At 42.7% G+C, this 17474-nt stretch overlaps 1 protein-coding gene across 3 annotated transcripts in view; it reads left to right on the forward strand.

Moving 5' to 3' along the window:
• Positions 1 to 17474, forward strand: part of EML3 (EMAP like 3) — a 223747-nt gene that overhangs the window by 50545 nt on the left and 155728 nt on the right. Inside the window, exon 1 of one of the 3 annotated variants that reach the window (XM_033954066.1) lies at positions 2209 to 2627. The exons of the other annotated variants lie outside the window; for them this stretch is intronic. Within the exon in view, the coding sequence (XP_033809957.1) occupies positions 2597 to 2627 (31 nt within the window). The 5' untranslated portion in view covers positions 2209 to 2596. Of the gene's footprint in view, positions 1 to 2208; positions 2628 to 17474 lie in introns of those variants that run through there. 3 annotated transcript variants of the gene reach the window in all.

The following is a 17474-nucleotide window of genomic DNA, read 5'->3' on the forward strand; positions in this document are numbered from 1 at the left end:
TTGAAAAATGGTGAGAGGAAGCCAGGAGTGTTTAAGGAGAGAACAGAGTAAAAGGATGCAAATTATCCCCATTAATTTCTAAGCAGCCTGTTGATGCAGGGAATAAACACAGTTTGAAATGTTTTACACAAATGTCAGAAGCCTGAAAAATAAGATGGGAGAGTTAGAATATATAACATTAAGTGTTGATATTAAAGGCATTTCAGAGACCTGTTGGAAGGAGGACAATCAGTTACACTATGACAGTAGCACTGTGGGCTCCTTTTACAAAGCCATGCTAGGACCTTAACGCGCGGAATAGCCGCATGCGCTAGCCACTGCCATCTCCTTTTGAGCAGGCGGTAGATTTTCAGCTATAGCACACGCTAATCCAGTGCGTGCGCTAAAACGCTTAGCGCACCTTCGTAAAAGGAGCCCTGTGTTATCAGGGCACAAATTATATCACAAGGATAGAATAGATCAAATTGGAGGAGGGGGTTGTTGTGCTATATGTTAAAGAGGGAATGAATTAAACAAAATAAACTTTCCGCATGACGTAGATAGCAGCGCGGAATCCTTATGGATAGAAAAGTGCAGTTACTTACCTGTAACATAGGTTCTCCGTGGACAGCAGGATAGTTAGCCACACAACCCATATGTGGCTGACTCATCCTGGTGGCTGACTCATCCTGCTTGTCTTAGGAGACAGTGTAGTTACTTATCTGTAACGTAGGTTCTCCGTGGACAGCAGGATAGTCAGCCACACAACCATATGTGGTTGACTCATCCTGCTTGTCCTAGAAGAAAGTGTAGTTACTTACCTGTAACGTAGGTTCTCTGTGGACAGCAGGATAGTCAGCCACACAACCATATGTGGCTGACTCATCCTGCTTGTCCTAGGAGAAAGTGTAGTTACTTACCTGTAACGTAGGTTCTCCGTGGACAGCAGGATAGTCAGCCACACAACCATATGTGTCTGACTCATCCTGCTTGTCCTAGGAGAAAGTGTAGTTACTTACCTGTAACGTAGGTTCTCCGTGGACAGCAGGATAGTCAGCCACACAACCATATGTGTCTGACTCATCCTGCTTGTCCTAGGAGAAAGTGTAGTTACTTACCTGTAACGTAGGTTCTCCGTGGACAGCAGGATAGTCAGCCACACAACCATATGTGTCTGACTCATCCTGCTTGTCCTAGGAGAAAGTGTAGTTACTTACCTGTAACGTAGGTTCTCCGTGGACAGCAGGATAGTCAGCCACACAACCATATGTGTCTGACTCATCCTGCTTGTCCTAGGAGAAAGTGTAGTTACTTACCTGTAACGTAGGTTCTCCGTGGACAGCAGGATAGTCAGCCACACAACCATATGTGGCTGACTCATCCTGCTTGTCCTAGGAGAAAGTGTAGTTACTTACCTGTAACGTAGGTTCTCCGTGGACAGCAGGATAGTCAGCCACACAACCATATGTGGCTGACTCATCCTGCTTGTCCTAGGAGAAAGTGTAGTTACTTACCTGTAACGTAGGTTCTCCGTGGACAGCAGGATAGTCAGCCACACAACCATATGTGGCTGACTCATCCTGCTTGTCCTAGGAGAAAGTGTAGTTACTTACCTGTAACGTAGGTTCTCCGTGGACAGCAGGATAGTCAGCCACACAACCATATGTGGCTGACTCATCCTGCTTGTCCTAGGAGAAAGTGTAGTTACTTACCTGTAACGTAGGTTCTCCGTGGACAGCAGGATAGTCAGCCACACAACCATATGTGGCTGACTCATCCTGCTTGTCCTAGGAGAAAGTGTAGTTACTTACCTGTAACGTAGGTTCTCCGTGGACAGCAGGATAGTCAGCCACACAACCATATGTGGCTGACTCATCCTGCTTGTCCTAGGAGAAAGTGTAGTTACTTACCTGTAACGTAGGTTCTCCGTGGACAGCAGGATAGTCAGCCACACAACCATATGTGGCTGACTCATCCTGCTTGTCCTAGGAGAACTGCATGTGTGAAGGGAAGGAAGTATACTGGTAGAGCTGTACCAGGACTGGTCCTCAGTGCGCCAGTGCATAGGCTCCACTTCTGATGAGCGCTCAGTGGGAGATCACTGAGAAGATCAACTTCCCAACACAGCTCAGATGGCACAGCTGCCTTATCTTATTAAGACTCAATCTACTCTTCTGGTAGGAGGAGACAATTCCCGGAGTAGCCCCGCCCCCAGCCAGGAGTCCGGCGGCCGCAGAGGGTTTTTCAAGCCCTTCCAGTCCGGATGACAGTCTGAAAGCAGAAGTACAGGGGAACTGACAGGGTCAGGCGTTTCCTGGGGGAGGAGAGAGGCACTGAGCATCATGCTCGTCCCCTGGCTTCACTTTCAGTCTCTCGCTCCTGGGCGCAGGTAGAGCAAAGGACTTTGCCCTGCTTCCCTAGTCTAGCTGATCCTGAGCCTAAATCCTGAGCCCCGATCTGGCAGTCAGAGGCTGACACTCCTGCTTGCACAACAACTTTTTAAGTTTCTATCCTGGAGCAACACCACTTTGCATATCCTTTTTCTAAGCTGACTTTCGTTTTTCCAAAGGTGTTTCTGGGTGCTTTTTTTTTTTTTTTTTTGAACTGCTGACCTAAAATGGACGGCTGTATTAATCACGCCAGTTTAGGTGAGTGAAACGGGATTTTTAAATATATATTTTTTCGCATTTCCTTCTGGTTTTTTTTGTTTTGCTTTGGTAGACGCGCACGTTGAGAGCTGTGCAGGCTCTTTAACTCGGTTCACACAAGTCTAAATTGCATTTATGGCTATGTTGCACCTGATAGATCTCTATTAAAATCGCAGTTCGCTTCACAGAAATGAGGGAGCTGGATGCATTTTGCCGGATGGACTGTTTTTGCTGACCAGTTCCAGTAAGGCAGGATTGTGGGTCGGTAATTGTGGTTGTAGTGCTGTGAAGCAGGAACAATATATTGGATAAGGTGAGCAGGAAAGACATACAGAACAGTCAGCTGCTAGGAACATCTCTTTTGTGAATGATGTTATTGTTATTTACAAACGGTGACTATTGAGGAAAGAATCAAGTTTTAGCAAGCAACAGTTGAAACTTGTAAAAAAAAAAAAAAGGGTGTATCAGCAGATAAAATCAATTCAGGCACTCAGTGAGCATGCTGGCTCCTCTTTTGAACTCTTCCCTCTGAAGTCAATGCTACAGAACTGTGGGATACAGTGTGGTTCAGACTCCAACAGGGAAGAGGAAGTAAGGAAGTTGCTTGACTATGGTGCTGATGTGGGGTGGGGTGGGAGTGGATGAAAGGGAAGGAGCTGATCTGATGCCAGAGGAGTGGGAGGGGAGGAAAGGCATGGTGATCAGGAAATGAAGGGATAGAGTGGGAAGGTAGTGAGTACTCTGAACCTAAAGTTCGTCTGCCAGAGATCAGGAATGGCTATATTGGGAGTGCTTCTTTCCACCAACTGGCTTGTTAAGGCCTTGTGTTGTCTTCCATTTTGATTTGTACAAGACCAGCACTTAATCTAACATCCAGGCCCCCCTTCCACATTTTACTGCCAAGTGTTTTGAATAATCCATCAAAATTAGCAAGGCAGTTATCCAAAGAGCATGAGGCCACTCTGTGATGGGGTTTTGATGACAGCAGCAGCTTATCCTATGGTAGCTTTCTTGGAAACATGATGGGGTTGTAGCAGGGCTGTTGACTTGGTGGCTGTTGCTCTGTGCAGGTTATGCAATCTTCAGATCATCATGTAATCATATCATTTCTGTATAGGGCTCCATGTCTGTTTTCCCAGTGCTGTTGGGGTTGTAAGCATTGTGCTGTGCAGGCAACCTTGGGCCCTTTTGGGAAGCAACTTGTTTGCCACTGCTTCACTCTACCCATTGGCTTGTGTTTTCCCTGTTTGGGTTCTTGAAGTCTCATTCAATTGGCCCAGAAAGAACAGAGTACACCACCCAGACTGTGTTCTGAGATTGATGACCCCTGACACAGGGGTTCCGCTGAAACACGGCCCGTGTCGGGGTCCCTCATTAAAGTTTGGCTACAAGCCCACTCTTGGAGGCCCATTGTGCTTTTGTTGCTTGGCTACATTTTCTGTGCCTTGGATTCCCTCTCCTTTTTTGCTTTGCCCCCATCCTATATGTCCCAAGCGTCTTTAAGTTTACTTGTTTGGTTTCTACTAGCTCAGCTGCAGGACATTCCAAGTCTACGTAAAAAGATTTTCCCATTTTCCCCATCATTCCTTGAATTGAAAAAATAGGCAGATCAGAAGGACCTTATGGCTTTTAACCGCCTTCATCTTCTATATATCTATGAATTTCTTCTTTTAAAGAAATGCTTATTGTTCAGTATTGTAGTGAAATCTGCAATACATCATTCCCCCATTCCCTTCTTTTGTCCAGTGAAGCCTTTCTTTGTAGCTCTTTGCTGATTCAGTTCTATCCTCTTCAGGTAAGTCCTTACCAAGGTGAGACCTCTAAAGCCAAACATAGGAGACCTTTTGCTAAGCTGCGGCAAACACTTAACATGTACATTTTGCAGGTTAAAAATGCAGTACTGTGGAATGTGTTCAGGTGTGTCCCATGGTAGTTTTTGCATTTGCACGTGCTACTCATGTACTTTAAAAAAATAAAATGTGTTTTTTAGCATTAGGGGTGTGTTTGGGAGCAGAGCGTGGGCACAAGCTATGCTAATTACTGTGTAAGCATTGCTAATTGATTAACACAGGATTAGCCTGTGTAGGGTTACTAGATGGCCGAGGAAACCATTATTTTAATTTTATTTTTTTTAGAGGAATGTCCAGGTGCCCGAAGGGATTTCCAAAACCTGGCAGTTTGTCCAGGTTTTGGCAGTCCCCAAGCACAGGGCCGTGTCTAGATATCCTCTGCGCATGCACGACCGTCAAAGTGATGATGTTGCATACATGCACATGGCATCATTATGTTAATGTCTGCGCATGCGCAGGGGACATCCAGGCATGGCCCTGAGCCCGGGGAAGGAGACATGCGGTGTTTTCGGGGGTAGGGCTTGGGGCGGAGCTGGGCAGGGCCAGGTGTCCACTTATTTTCTCTCTTTATTTTTTTTAAAAGAGGAAATCTGGTAACCCTAAGCATGCGAGCCCTTACCACATACAAAATAGGTGGTGGTAAGGACTCATGCGCTAATGGCCATTCACTAATGAGGAAATTAGCGTATGGCCATTATTGGAAAAACAGAAAAATCTGTCTTTCACCGGCAGCACTACAAAAGGCCTCAATGCACGGAAAAGCCCCATGTTGGAGCTACTGCAAGCCACTCTTGGTGCTGCTTGGTAAAAAAGGAAAGTGTTCAAGGTGAGAGAAACCTCTGCTTGCTTGGTCCAGAATATTGTTAATTTGCCCAGGGGCTGAGGTGATGACTTCTAGATTTTGCTTTTGTACAACAGTTTACAGTTCTTTCTGGGACAAGGATAATGGGTTTTTGCCCGTGTGGAGGACAGTTCCATAACAGAGCACTTATATTTAGGCACCTAGAGCAATGGTCTCAAAATCACAGCTTGCCAGGTACTATTGTGAGGCCTTCGGTATGTTTATCATAATCACAAAAGTAAAATAAAACAGTTTCTTGATCATACGTCTCTTTAGCTATAAATGGCAATATTATCATTATTAAGACTTAGCCAAAAGGAAAGATTTATAAACTATAAAGAGTTTTGCCTCATGCAAAATTGTCATTTCTTTACTAAGACATTAACTATTTTTTCTGAGGCCCTCCAAGTACCCCTCCAAATCCAAAATATGGCCCTGCAAAGGGTTTGAGTTTGAGACCACTGGCCTAGAGGGTGCCTTTGTGAAGCCTGTTCTAGAAGGGAAAGCAGACACTTAACGGGTCGATGTTCAAAACAATTTAACCAGTCAGAAATTACTCCTGGCTGGTTAATTCATCTGTTTGGAGCTAAATATTAATTTTCAGCCGCACTTAACGGGTAGTGCTACTGAAAATGTCCACTTAGCCCTGAAGTTTTGAACCGGTGCTGATTTTCTAGGCGTCGGTAAGCACCCATACCTCCATTAAAAACACCATCCAAATGGCTCTTTTAACCAAGATTTGAGGCGCATACTGGCATATAGAAAATTGGCGCCAGAATCGCATCTACATAGGCACTTTAGGCCGCCGAATGCCAAAGTAGGCATGGCCAACACCAGAAGTGGCATTAGGTGGCCTAAAGCACCAACATAGGCATAATTCACTTGAAAATAGGTGCAGGAAATGTAGGCCCGGAAAACTCTGGCCTAGTTTTCCAGCGTCTTATCTTTCGTGTCGGCGCAATTCTGAAACCGGCACCGATGCATGATTGACACGCGAAGCGGCTACCGATATTGGTGCCGGTTCGAGAATCTGGACCTTAATGCCCAGATTATTGTTAGAATATGATATTTTGTTTATTTCTATGTGATTTTATATTCTATATGCATTTTATTGTAAGCTGCTTAGTCTTGTAAGTAGGGTACAAATTGAAAAATAAATATTGCAATAAAACTAGGAGCAATCCAGGAGCAGAGTCAGCACTTGGCCACTTTAGTGCCAATTTTCAGCACTTAACCATCCAGGATAACCACATAAATAGGACCCATAAAAGTCAGTTTTATCTTTATGTGATAGCTGGTTAAGTGCTAAGTATCGCACTTAAGTGACTATGCGTTAACTGGCTCTGCTAAGCTGGATATTAAGTGCTAAAGCCTTTACATGGTCCGGCATTGAATTGTTGGGTTTAACACCAGTGGCAGTCAGCAAAACGCTGAGCACCGCCAGCTGAATATCAGGCCCCTGCTTTTCTTCACGGAAAACTAGTGTAACAGGTTACATACACGCATATAATTCAGACATGAGAATTCATACCAGCCACAGAGCTGTTGTAAGCGCTTCACCCTAAATGCTAGAGATAGGAGCGTAGCTTATAGTATTCCGTATGTATCATGTGTAAATGGAAGCCCTGCCTATGCCCTGTAAATCATCCTGATATGTGCTGTTTGGCATACTTTGGGCATTTACATGTGCACGCAAGTGTGTAAATGCCAGTATTCCGATCATTTCTGCACATAATTGCCATGTAAATGTTAGTATCCACCAGGGATGGAGTGACAGTGATCTGGGTCCCCAAGCACTAAGGGACATGGGCCCCCAACTACCTATCAAAAATGATTAAACTATTTGGAAAATAGGAGCAAGAGGACCCCCCTACTGCAGTGGGCCTGTTGTCCCAATGGTCAGTCAGGGCTGGTGCAAGGTTATTGGATGCCCTAGGTACTCATCGCCCCCCAAATTAACTTTCAAGAACCTACCCCACATCCAATATACCGATATTAAACTTTGTTTTACATGGCTCCTGGCTGGTTAAATAGCATATCAGCGCCTTACCGCAGATATTCAGTGGGAGAGAACTGTCCAAGGCACAGATATCTTCATATTTTTCCCTCAAGTTTCTCAGCGATGGTAATAAAAATATTGAAAAGAACTGAGTCTAGTGCTGAACGCTGGGGAACTCCACTAGTCTCATTGCCTTCACTAAGATGAAGCATGTCAGAAATCCAGATAGGCAACATTTATTGGTTTTGACATTTCATTGAATAATTCACTTAAGCTTGTCTGGCTGGCTCTTCACTTTGTTAAACCGCATTTTTTTTGCTGTTCTGATTCAAGGTATTTCATCATCTGTTTCTTTGTAAGTGTTGACATAGTTTTACAGACTAGCAGGTCTGAAATTGTCCATCTCCTGCTCCCACATTTATGTAGCAAACCTATATCCGCTCTCTTCTAATCCCTAGGGGCCTCTCTGCATTCCCTTCCCCCTCCCCCTCCCCCTCATCTTCAAGAATAAGTTGTATAGAGCTGCAAGGGTTGCTGTCAGCACATTCTCGACATTAATATCTCATGGTTTTGTCCATTCTCATTTGTGTACACTTTCCATTTGTGGCCAAACAGTGGTTGGGGGGAGGGGAAGGAGGGACATTCTCTTAACAACTTCCACCTCACTGTTACAGTCTCTCTCCTTCCTTCTCAACTTTCTCTGCCACTCTGGTCCTGGACTTCATACCACAACCACTACTGCTCCTGGATCCTATTGTCTTGTAGCCAGCGTTGATTGCTTCTACTGCTGCTGCCTCCCTCTTTAAGCTAATTCCTGCCACTACAGCTCCTGCTGGCTTCCACCTCCTCGTGACCTATGCTGGCCCCGTTGACTCAGTTGAACAGCAGCACATTTTGGCTGCATCTATACCCCTTAACAGCAAAGGGGCTCAAGGACTGTTGACAATTCCAATGTTGGCCTGTGAGCCCTTGAGCTTTTTAAGGCAGCAATTCCCAACCCAGTCCTCGGGGCACACCTAGTTCCATTGGGTTTTTAGGATATCCACTATAAGTACTGTGTGCATGAGACAGATTTGTATGCACTGCCTCAATTTCATGCAACTGTAACTCATGAATATTCATTGTGGATATCCTGAAAACCCAATGGGACTAGGTGTGCCCCGAGGACTGTGTTGGGAATGGGTGCTTTAAGGGATGAATATAGAGAGAACAGAGGCTGCCTATGTTGCATTGTCTCCCACTTTCTTGTAGTCCCACTGTTCAGCTCAGATTTAGATGCCCGGCCACTCAATAAGCAAATCTGTCCCATTCAAATACCTGCTCTGTAATCTAATATGTGCCATTGCATGTTAATGACATTGAGAAGCTGTCTGGAAACTGGCACAGAATATCGATGGTACCCAGATAAATTCTAGCAGCCTGACAGACTCCTAGATATTCAGTGCCGATATCCGGGTATGGTCCAGTGATAAAAATCCAGGTATAAAAAAACCCCACAGCAGCCAGCATTTAAAAAGAGCTCTGGTGGCCGTGGGTTAAATATTACCCCTTATGTTTCTACATGACTAATAACTGAAATTCATCACACATTAACATGAAGTAAATCTAGCCCTTAGTTTGCAATCATTTCACCCTTACCACTATTTCCCGTCTCAGGTCCATCACCTGCCTTTTTTTTTTCCTGCAAATAATGAGCAAGTAGAGCTAGTGTTTCCCCTTTGTTGGCTCTTTACTTCTTTTATGTTTCCTAGTTTTCCTCTTGTTTTTTTTTTGCCTTTCTCTTGTGTATATATAAAGAAAGATTTATCTTCTTTTTCTATCAATTGAGCAATTTTCTCTATCTGGGCCTTTGCTTTCAACCTCCCTTTGTTTTTCCTGCTGTTTTTACCGATCATCCTCTCTCTTGTGGGTTTTTGAATGGTGGCCTCCTCACTTTATACCTTTCCTGGGTAGCCTGTTTTACACAGAGATTTATTGTCTTCTCAACTTTCCCTTTTATTGCTGACCAGTTCCTTTCTTTACTATTTTTTAATCTGTATTTCTTTCCCATCCCATTCCTTTTGTATTACGTTTTGTCGTGTCAGTCATATTTATACAGTTTGTTTCCCTTTGATTATTGTAATTTAATATTTTGTACATCGCTTAGAATTTGGAATAAATGATTAATCAAATACTTAATAAACTTGGAAACTACCTTTCAGTACTTGAAATCTCAGGGAATCCTCAACACTACTTATTCTCTTAAAGTCAGCCATCTTGAAATCCAAGACTCTAGTGTGGTTCTCATTAGATTAGAGTTTAATATTGATCCACACAGTACAGTGATCACAAAATCTTTTAATACAAGACCAATGGTCCATTAAACCTTACATGATGTTTCCTACAGTAGCCAATTGGAATCATTTAGAAGATCCCTTCTCTTATTAATTCCTAAATGTAGGAGGCAGTGAGCCCCATGCTTGCATGGCTAATACATGTTAATGGACCCATCCTCCCAAAACATTGACCAAATCTAGTTTATGCAACTGACTTTGGCAACTGCACCAGGCAACAAATTCCACAGCTTAAATGTGTCTGGAGGGGGAAAATGTTTTTTCAAATTTGTTTTAAATGTCTTGCCTATTTAATAAGAATGTTCCCTAGTACTGTTTCTACTTGAAAGGGTAAAAAAACCTGTTCCTTATAACCCATTTGACTAGCCAATGATCTCATAGACTACTATCAAATTTCCCCTCAGATGTTCTAGCTGAAGAGCCCTAATCTGTTCAGTCTCTTTTTTTTTTTTTTTTTTTTTCTTTTCATTGGGGAAACTGTTTCTTCCTCTTTATCATTTTTGTTGCTCTTCTCTGAACCCGTTCTATTTCTGAAGATATCAGGATCCCAGGCAACAGTGCTTCAAAAAAAGATATACCCAACAAATACAACTGAATTTTTTTTTGTTGAGCTGATTGGAGTAATTCGGAAGGGGGTTGCTGGAATTCAGAAAGACCTTTGGCTTAAAGACAAAGGAGTCTGCTGGCCACATTTGACAGTTGAAAGGACATTTTGAATTGTATGAGAAATTGGTTGATGAATGGAACTCGGGGAGTTGTAGCCCAAGAGGTTCACTTTGTTGAATGCCAAGGGATCACTGTAGTCCTCTAATGTTAGAGGCTGAGTCCTCTAATATTAGAGGCTCTAATATTTTCATAAGTGACATTATAAAAGGGCTTTGAGAGAGCGTGTCGGAGGAATGTGTGATGATAACTTGCACATTCTCTGTTGAATGCTGTTTATACAGCCTTGGCATTTATCGAAAGCCCTCTTAACTCAGTTTGCTTAAAAAAAAGGCTCAGAATACATCGGTCATGCTTTAATGTAAACAGGTTGCCCGCTTCATCTTAGCGTCTGTTACTACTTCTCTTTTAGGCAACAGTTACATATTATGAAAAAAACAATCTGAGAACTCTTGCAAATGTGCATCAGTTAATCTTAGCTCAGAATTTATAAACTTCAAATGCAAGAATATTTGTTTACATGTGGAGGTGATAACAGATGCCACTAGACCATGTCCTCTTCCCAGTCTCCTTGGACAGTTTGGAGGGAAACTTGTCATTTGCTCCTTTTCTGCTGAGTTTCCTATGGGGATGTGGAGCTCCTTAGTCCAGTGCTGACTTAAGCCCAAGGCAGAATATAAGGAGAATTATATATCCTTTTACCTGAGAAGCAACACAGTACCAATGAACAGCTGAAGGCAAAGGTGTAGGGTTACCAGATTTGTTAAAGTAAAAAAAAAAAAGAGGCCCTTCCCCACCTTATCCTGTCCCCACACAAACCTCGCATCTTCTTCCCTGAGCTCAGGGCCGCGTCTAGAGGGCCTCCAAGCATGCACGGATGTGACATGATGACATCACATGCAAGCGTTCATGTGTGTGACATCATCATGTTGCATCTGCGCATGCTTGGAGGCCCTTTAGACACGGCTCCAAACTCTTGTCAGAGCCAGGGTCTACCAAAACCCAGACAAATTGCCGGGTTTTTAAAATCCATCCGGACACCCGATCAGTTCTCTAAAAATATTTTAAATTATTGGGGGTGCCAAACACAATACAAATGACGCCTCCGTGGACAAAATGAAGGAGCTTGCTCAATACTGGGAGTGTTCAGCACCCACAGAGTTGGCTTCTATGGCTGAAGGAGAGTTGAGAGGGAGGATTGATGGCCTGGAACAGTTGCAAACAAGATCTATGACCAGTGAAGAATCTAAGAGATCTATTCAGCCACACATATGGTGACTCTTGAGCTACGAAGGTAACAATTACACTAATGTAATGATACATAATGAAAACATTTGTTACCTTTGTTGGAGGAGGTGGAGAGTTGACGCTTCATAGAGCAGACTGCAACACTGCTTGTCCCAATGCAGAATCCAAATGGGAAGCATTGCAGTAGTGCTTCGCAAACATGTGCAGAGAAGCCCATGCTGCTGCCATGCAGATGTCTCGTGGAGAAGATTTTCGGAGATGGGCTCTTGTGGCCATAGCTTGCAGAGAATGTGCAGTTATATGAGGAATAGTATGCAATTTCTCCGGAGATGCTGTTGTATAGCAAAAATGTATAAGATTGGTGATCCAAGAAGACACTGGCTTAGGTTGAGAGAAGGATCTATGAGATAGAAATAGCTTTGAGGGTCTGTTGAGAGATGCAGTCTGCTGTAAGTACACAGAAAGCGCTCTAGCACAGTCTAAGGTTTGCAGATGTTCTGCCATCGAGTGCACTGGAGGGACGAAGGTGGGTAAAATGATAGTTTGGTTGAGATGGAATGGCGAAACTATCTTAAAGAAGAAACACAGATGAGTATGCAGCAACACTTTGTCATGGAGAATCGGAATGTAAGGACTATAAAGAACCAAAGCCTGAACTTCTCCAATGCATCTCACCAACATAATGATGACCATGAACAAGGATTTCCAAGATAAAAATTTTTGTTGAATTGTTTGCAGTGGCTCAAAAGGTGGACCAGTGAGAGCATTTAACACAAGATTTAAATCCCAAGATGGAGTTGGTTTCTTGAGCAGAGGATGAAGTCTTAAGAGACCTTTGAAGAAAGTCTTAATAACTTGGGTGTTGTGCTAGAAACAGATTATCAATACTATCATGATAAACTGAGAGTGTTCATAAATGAGTTCTCACCGAGTTGAATGCTAAGCCCATTGAAGAAAGGGATGCCAAATACTGGAGTACTTGAGAAATTCTGGAAGATGCGGAAGATAAATTATGCTATTTACACCAGAGAGAAACAATTCCATTTGTATGAATATGCTGTTTGTAGAATCTGATCTAGAGGATTGTAAAATGCGTAAAACCTCTGGGGTAAAAATGGAACTAGAGTCTAGCATGGATTAATTATCCATGCTGCAAGATTGAGAGTTGTCAAGTTGGGATGCAGCAGAGTGCCATTTCCTTGTGTCTGGAACCTGTGGTAGTATCTTTGGTGGTGTCTGCACTCTGTTGAGTGTGTGCCAGTATGAAGCTATGAGCAACAGATGGGCATTCTCTGTGTTATGCCTTTTATATGGTTTTGCTGAGTAGTGAGATAGGTGGAAAAGCATACAGAAGGTGGTTGGTCCAAGGGATCTGAAAAGCATCCGGTGCTAATTTATCTGGCGTGTAAAACTTGGAGCAATATCTGTTGCATTTGTTGTTCTGAGGGGATGCAAACAGATCTAAATGAGGAGTACTCATGATGTTGAACAGATCTTGAATAATTGTGGTCTTTATGGATCATTCGTGTGGTTTCAGTTGCCTACTGAGTCTGTCAGCCAGTTGATTGTCCTTTCCTGGTAGATAAACTGCCACTGTGTGAGAGTGAAGAGATGTTACTATCTTCCTGATGTTCAGTGTTTCTTGTCATAGCAATCGGGAACCAGTGCCCCCTTGTTTGTTGATGTAAAACATTGCAACCTGGTTATCTATTTGGAGCCAAATCGCTTGATTGTGCAAGCGAGATTTGAAAGCCATAAGTGCCAGAGTGACTGCATGAAGTTCAAAAAATTTATGCTGTGTTGTCTTTGCTGGAGCGTCCAAAGTCCTTGAGTTGCCCATAAACCGATATGAGCCCCCCAACCTTTTTTGGAGGCATCTGTCATAAGTAATACCGTGTGAGGAGGAACCTGAAAAGGTAGTCCGCCGGTCAAATTGGAAGTTTGAGTCCACAATTGTAGATTGTGGAAGATTGAATCCATAAGGTATAGCTTTGTTGTCAGTGATTGGGAATACTGAAAGTGTCTCATGTGCAACCTAGCATAGGGAGTAATTTGAACAGTGGCTGCCATATGCTCCAGGCATGATGTTACTTGTGTCAAAGAATGTAGTCTCTGAATGAATAACTGAATCACAAGGGCTCTTTGAAATAGAAGGTACAATCATGATACTTGAGTGTTTATTAGAGCGCCTTGTATGAATTGAGTTGGAGCAAGATTGGATTTTTCTTTGTTTACTAGGAAACCTACATGATACAGCAGATTTAAGGTTGTGTGAATGCAGTTTTGGTCTCCTGACATAGCTGAAATGAGCCAATTGTCCAGGTACAGGTAAATCTTGATTCCCTGGAAATGAGACTTTTTTTATTATTCTGTCTTGATTGTCTTTACTCCTCTCAAATGTTTTATGAAAGCTTTGAAACTTTGAAAAGGTGGGATAACAAAATTTAAATAAGCTTGAAACTATGGCTAACACACACATTTCATGAATACCATGGGTGCTGAAGACAGTCCAAATAGGAGAACTTTGAATTGAAAGTGGGAGTCCTTGAAGAGAAACCTCAGATACTGACGGTGAGATGGATGAATGGGTATATGCATGTAAGCAACCTGAAGATCCAATGAAGATAGTCATTCTTCATGCTCTAGAAAGGGGACTATGGTGGCTATTGAGAGCATATGGAACTTCTGCGTCTTCATGAAAAAGTTGAATTTTCTGAGGTCTAAAATTTGTCGATAACCTCCCATCTTCTTGAGAACAAGGAAATATCTGGAATAAAAGCCTGCGCCCCTCTGATCGAAGGGTACTGGCTCTATTGCGTTTATAAGAAGTAATCTGTTGACTTCCTGGTGAAGTTGCAACGTGTGATACGGTGAGTTCTTGATACTTTGGGAGATGATTTGAAGAAGGTGAAACAAAATTGATTCGGTTTTGCATTCGGATTATCTTGAGCACCCAGGAATCTGATGTGATGGTTTTCCAAACAGGGTAGAAATGTTGTAGCCGACTCATTCCCCCCCTCCCCCCCCCCACACACACACATATGGTCGGGAAGAAGGTCAAAAAGAAGGCTGAGACTTGCTGATTTGCTTGTGAAGGCTGTTGTGAATGCCTGTCCCTCTTCTATTGGAGGGATGCTGCTTTTGAGGATGGGAACTCTTGTGAGGTACAAAAGGCCTGTTTGAATGGTAAGTCGAGTAAGGCTTCTTCTGGACATATGTTTTTTTTCCCCTGATAATAGGAAGGTTTTTTATATTGATCTTTTGATTGTTCCATGCCTTCCTCCTCTAGAGTATCAGTAGTCATCCTTGATGCTGTCTATATTTTCTTTCACTTTATCTCTGAAGAGGGAATCTCCCATGCAAGGGGCATCTGCTACTTTGTCATGAACATCTGATCGAAGAGCCAAAGACTTCAACCATGCTAGACGTCTGCTGCATAAAGCTATAGCAGTATCATGGGAGTCATGTGCTACTCTTATCATATGCTTTGCACAGTCTTCCAGACTATTAGATTTTTCTGGAAAACCAGTTGTACCGCCGGAAAAAAGATTGTTTACTTCTCCATGTAAAGTTTCTATGATGGAAGATAGATATTCAGTGTAATAAAACTGGTGAATTGCTATTTTTGCAAATAGCATGGCATTCTGGAACATTCTGTGTCCCATGAAATCCATAGTTTTCATGTTCTTATTTGGAGAGGAGTTGGAAAAATCACAAGAACGCTTAGCCTTTCTCATGGCAGATCTGACTACTATGGATTGATGCAATAGTTGAGGCTTGCCATCAAGAACTTTAAGATCTAGTAGTCAACATCTTTTACATATCCCTTCTCTAAGACACCTTTTCTATGATACAACCCGCAAATGTATTTTCTCTGTTAGTGCACCCGAACACTGGAATTCATAACCAGCTTACTTAAGAGAGAGAGAAAATATTGATAAATTTAAAACTAATTTAAAAACCTTCATGTTCAAGGACACATATATTATGATTTCCCGTCCAAGCTCATTGACTACTGCCAAAAATAATAACTAAGGAAGAGCATAGCTTCCCTCCCCTTTTGTTCCATCCTTTTCTTCATAGTTCTACCCTTCCTCCCTTATGTATCAGTCTGTCATGTATCTACCCAAAGTATTAATAGCATGTTCCTAATTTTATATTTTTAATGGACACCACTTTGACAATTTTTAAGGTGGTATATCAAAATTTTAATAAACTTGGAAACTTGGTATCTTTGACTTTGTATTTGTGTTCCAGCCTGTGTTTGGCTGACCTTGACGTAAATGAAGTATTCCAAATTGCTTTATGATTGTCCAATAATACGTCATGGATAGGTAAAGTGATAATTTATTTACGTACAGGCAGATATTTGAGTCCCTTAAGATTCTGTGCATGGGGGGGTCTGGTTTCGCTGTCTTCTGCAATTGTAGGACTTGAGCCATCTGGAGGAGGAAAGATGAGTAGAACAAATCCTCAGGCTGCGAGGTTCTCACCAGTTCTGGTGGAGAAGGATCATATTGTAGACCCGGAGATCTCTTGTGACTCTGGGAGATGAGGCCTCAAGCATGACAGAGAAGATTCATAGGATGAATGGACTGCTGCTGCCTCCATGGTGGATGTAGTAGAAAGTGAGCATGACCTTTGTCGTTTTAGGCGTGGTGGAGTTGGTGGTAGTACAGGAACAGCTGGTATAGGTGGAAGCACTTTATCTTGTGAGTGTGGTTGCTGATGCACAAGTTGTCTCAATAGTAAGAGTATCTCTGAATTTATATTTGTGGAGTCTCTACTATCCTTTGTTTTATCTGAGATCTCCCAGCCATTAGGTGTGGGAGAAGCTGTACTTGGTGATGAGGCTGTGCAGACTCTGGAGCAGAAAAAAAACTAGTGCTCCGGAGATGCCAGTGTAGTATCTTGAAAATGTTGCTGTGGCACTGAACTACATTCCTCATATGAAGGAGAATGAGCAGGTTATGCTATCCTAAGTCGTTTAACCAACCCCCTTTGGAGATGAGACCCAATGAGGTAAGAATAAATAGCTCTTCTGCCGCTGGCTGTGTTGATCTCGGCAGACTGTTTAGATGCAGACGTAGACATCGCATGCATGAGTATCAGTATCCGCTTTGGTGTCTGCTGAGGATGGTGTGTCGACTCCAATGACATCATGGACTTGGACGTCAATGCTGTTGGTAACGCAGCATTAGATTAATTTTGCCCCTGCACCCTAGGCTCTGAAGCAGTAAGGTAGTGGGCTTAGATTTTTTTATGCGTTTCTTCGGAGAAGCAGACAAATCTGTGGATGCATTGCGTTTGAGGGATTCCTTTGTAGACTTGTAGCAACGATCTGACACATTTTGTTTCTCAAGAATGCCCCGTAACTTTGGTTCACGTATCTTAAGTGACTTCTTATTTAGCTTACTGCGGTTAAAACAATTTTTAACGTCATGCTGTGGACCCAAACAATGGGCACAGTTGAAATGAAAGTCCATGAGAGACATTTTTTAATTACACGACGAGCATCTTTTAAAACCCGTTTTTGTTTTATCAGCCATATTAAAAAGTTTTGCTGCAAAATTAAAAAAAGAAAAGAGCAAAATGAATAAACAATAGTATAGCTGATTAGAAGGAACTAGTGAACAGGATGGTGACTGCATCTCGGAAACAAAAAATAAACTGAGTGGGGGAGGGCTGGGTAACTGTATTTACAAGAGGTACAGTAGGCAGGAAGCCTGGTACATGGGCAGAAGATTCTTATTTTCTGTGCTTGGAACTAGCCGGGATTGGGCACTGTCAGGGTGACACTCTATGTGTGGCTGAATAGATCACCTGTCAAGGGAGAAAGGGGTGCATTGGCACAGGAAGGGAAAGGCAGGATCACGTTGGGACACAGAAGGAAAGGAGGAGATAGCACAAACT

This window comes from Geotrypetes seraphini, chromosome 8 (genome assembly GCF_902459505.1).
Source record: "Geotrypetes seraphini chromosome 8, aGeoSer1.1, whole genome shotgun sequence".
NCBI classification, from domain to species: Eukaryota; Metazoa; Chordata; class Amphibia; order Gymnophiona; family Dermophiidae; genus Geotrypetes; species Geotrypetes seraphini.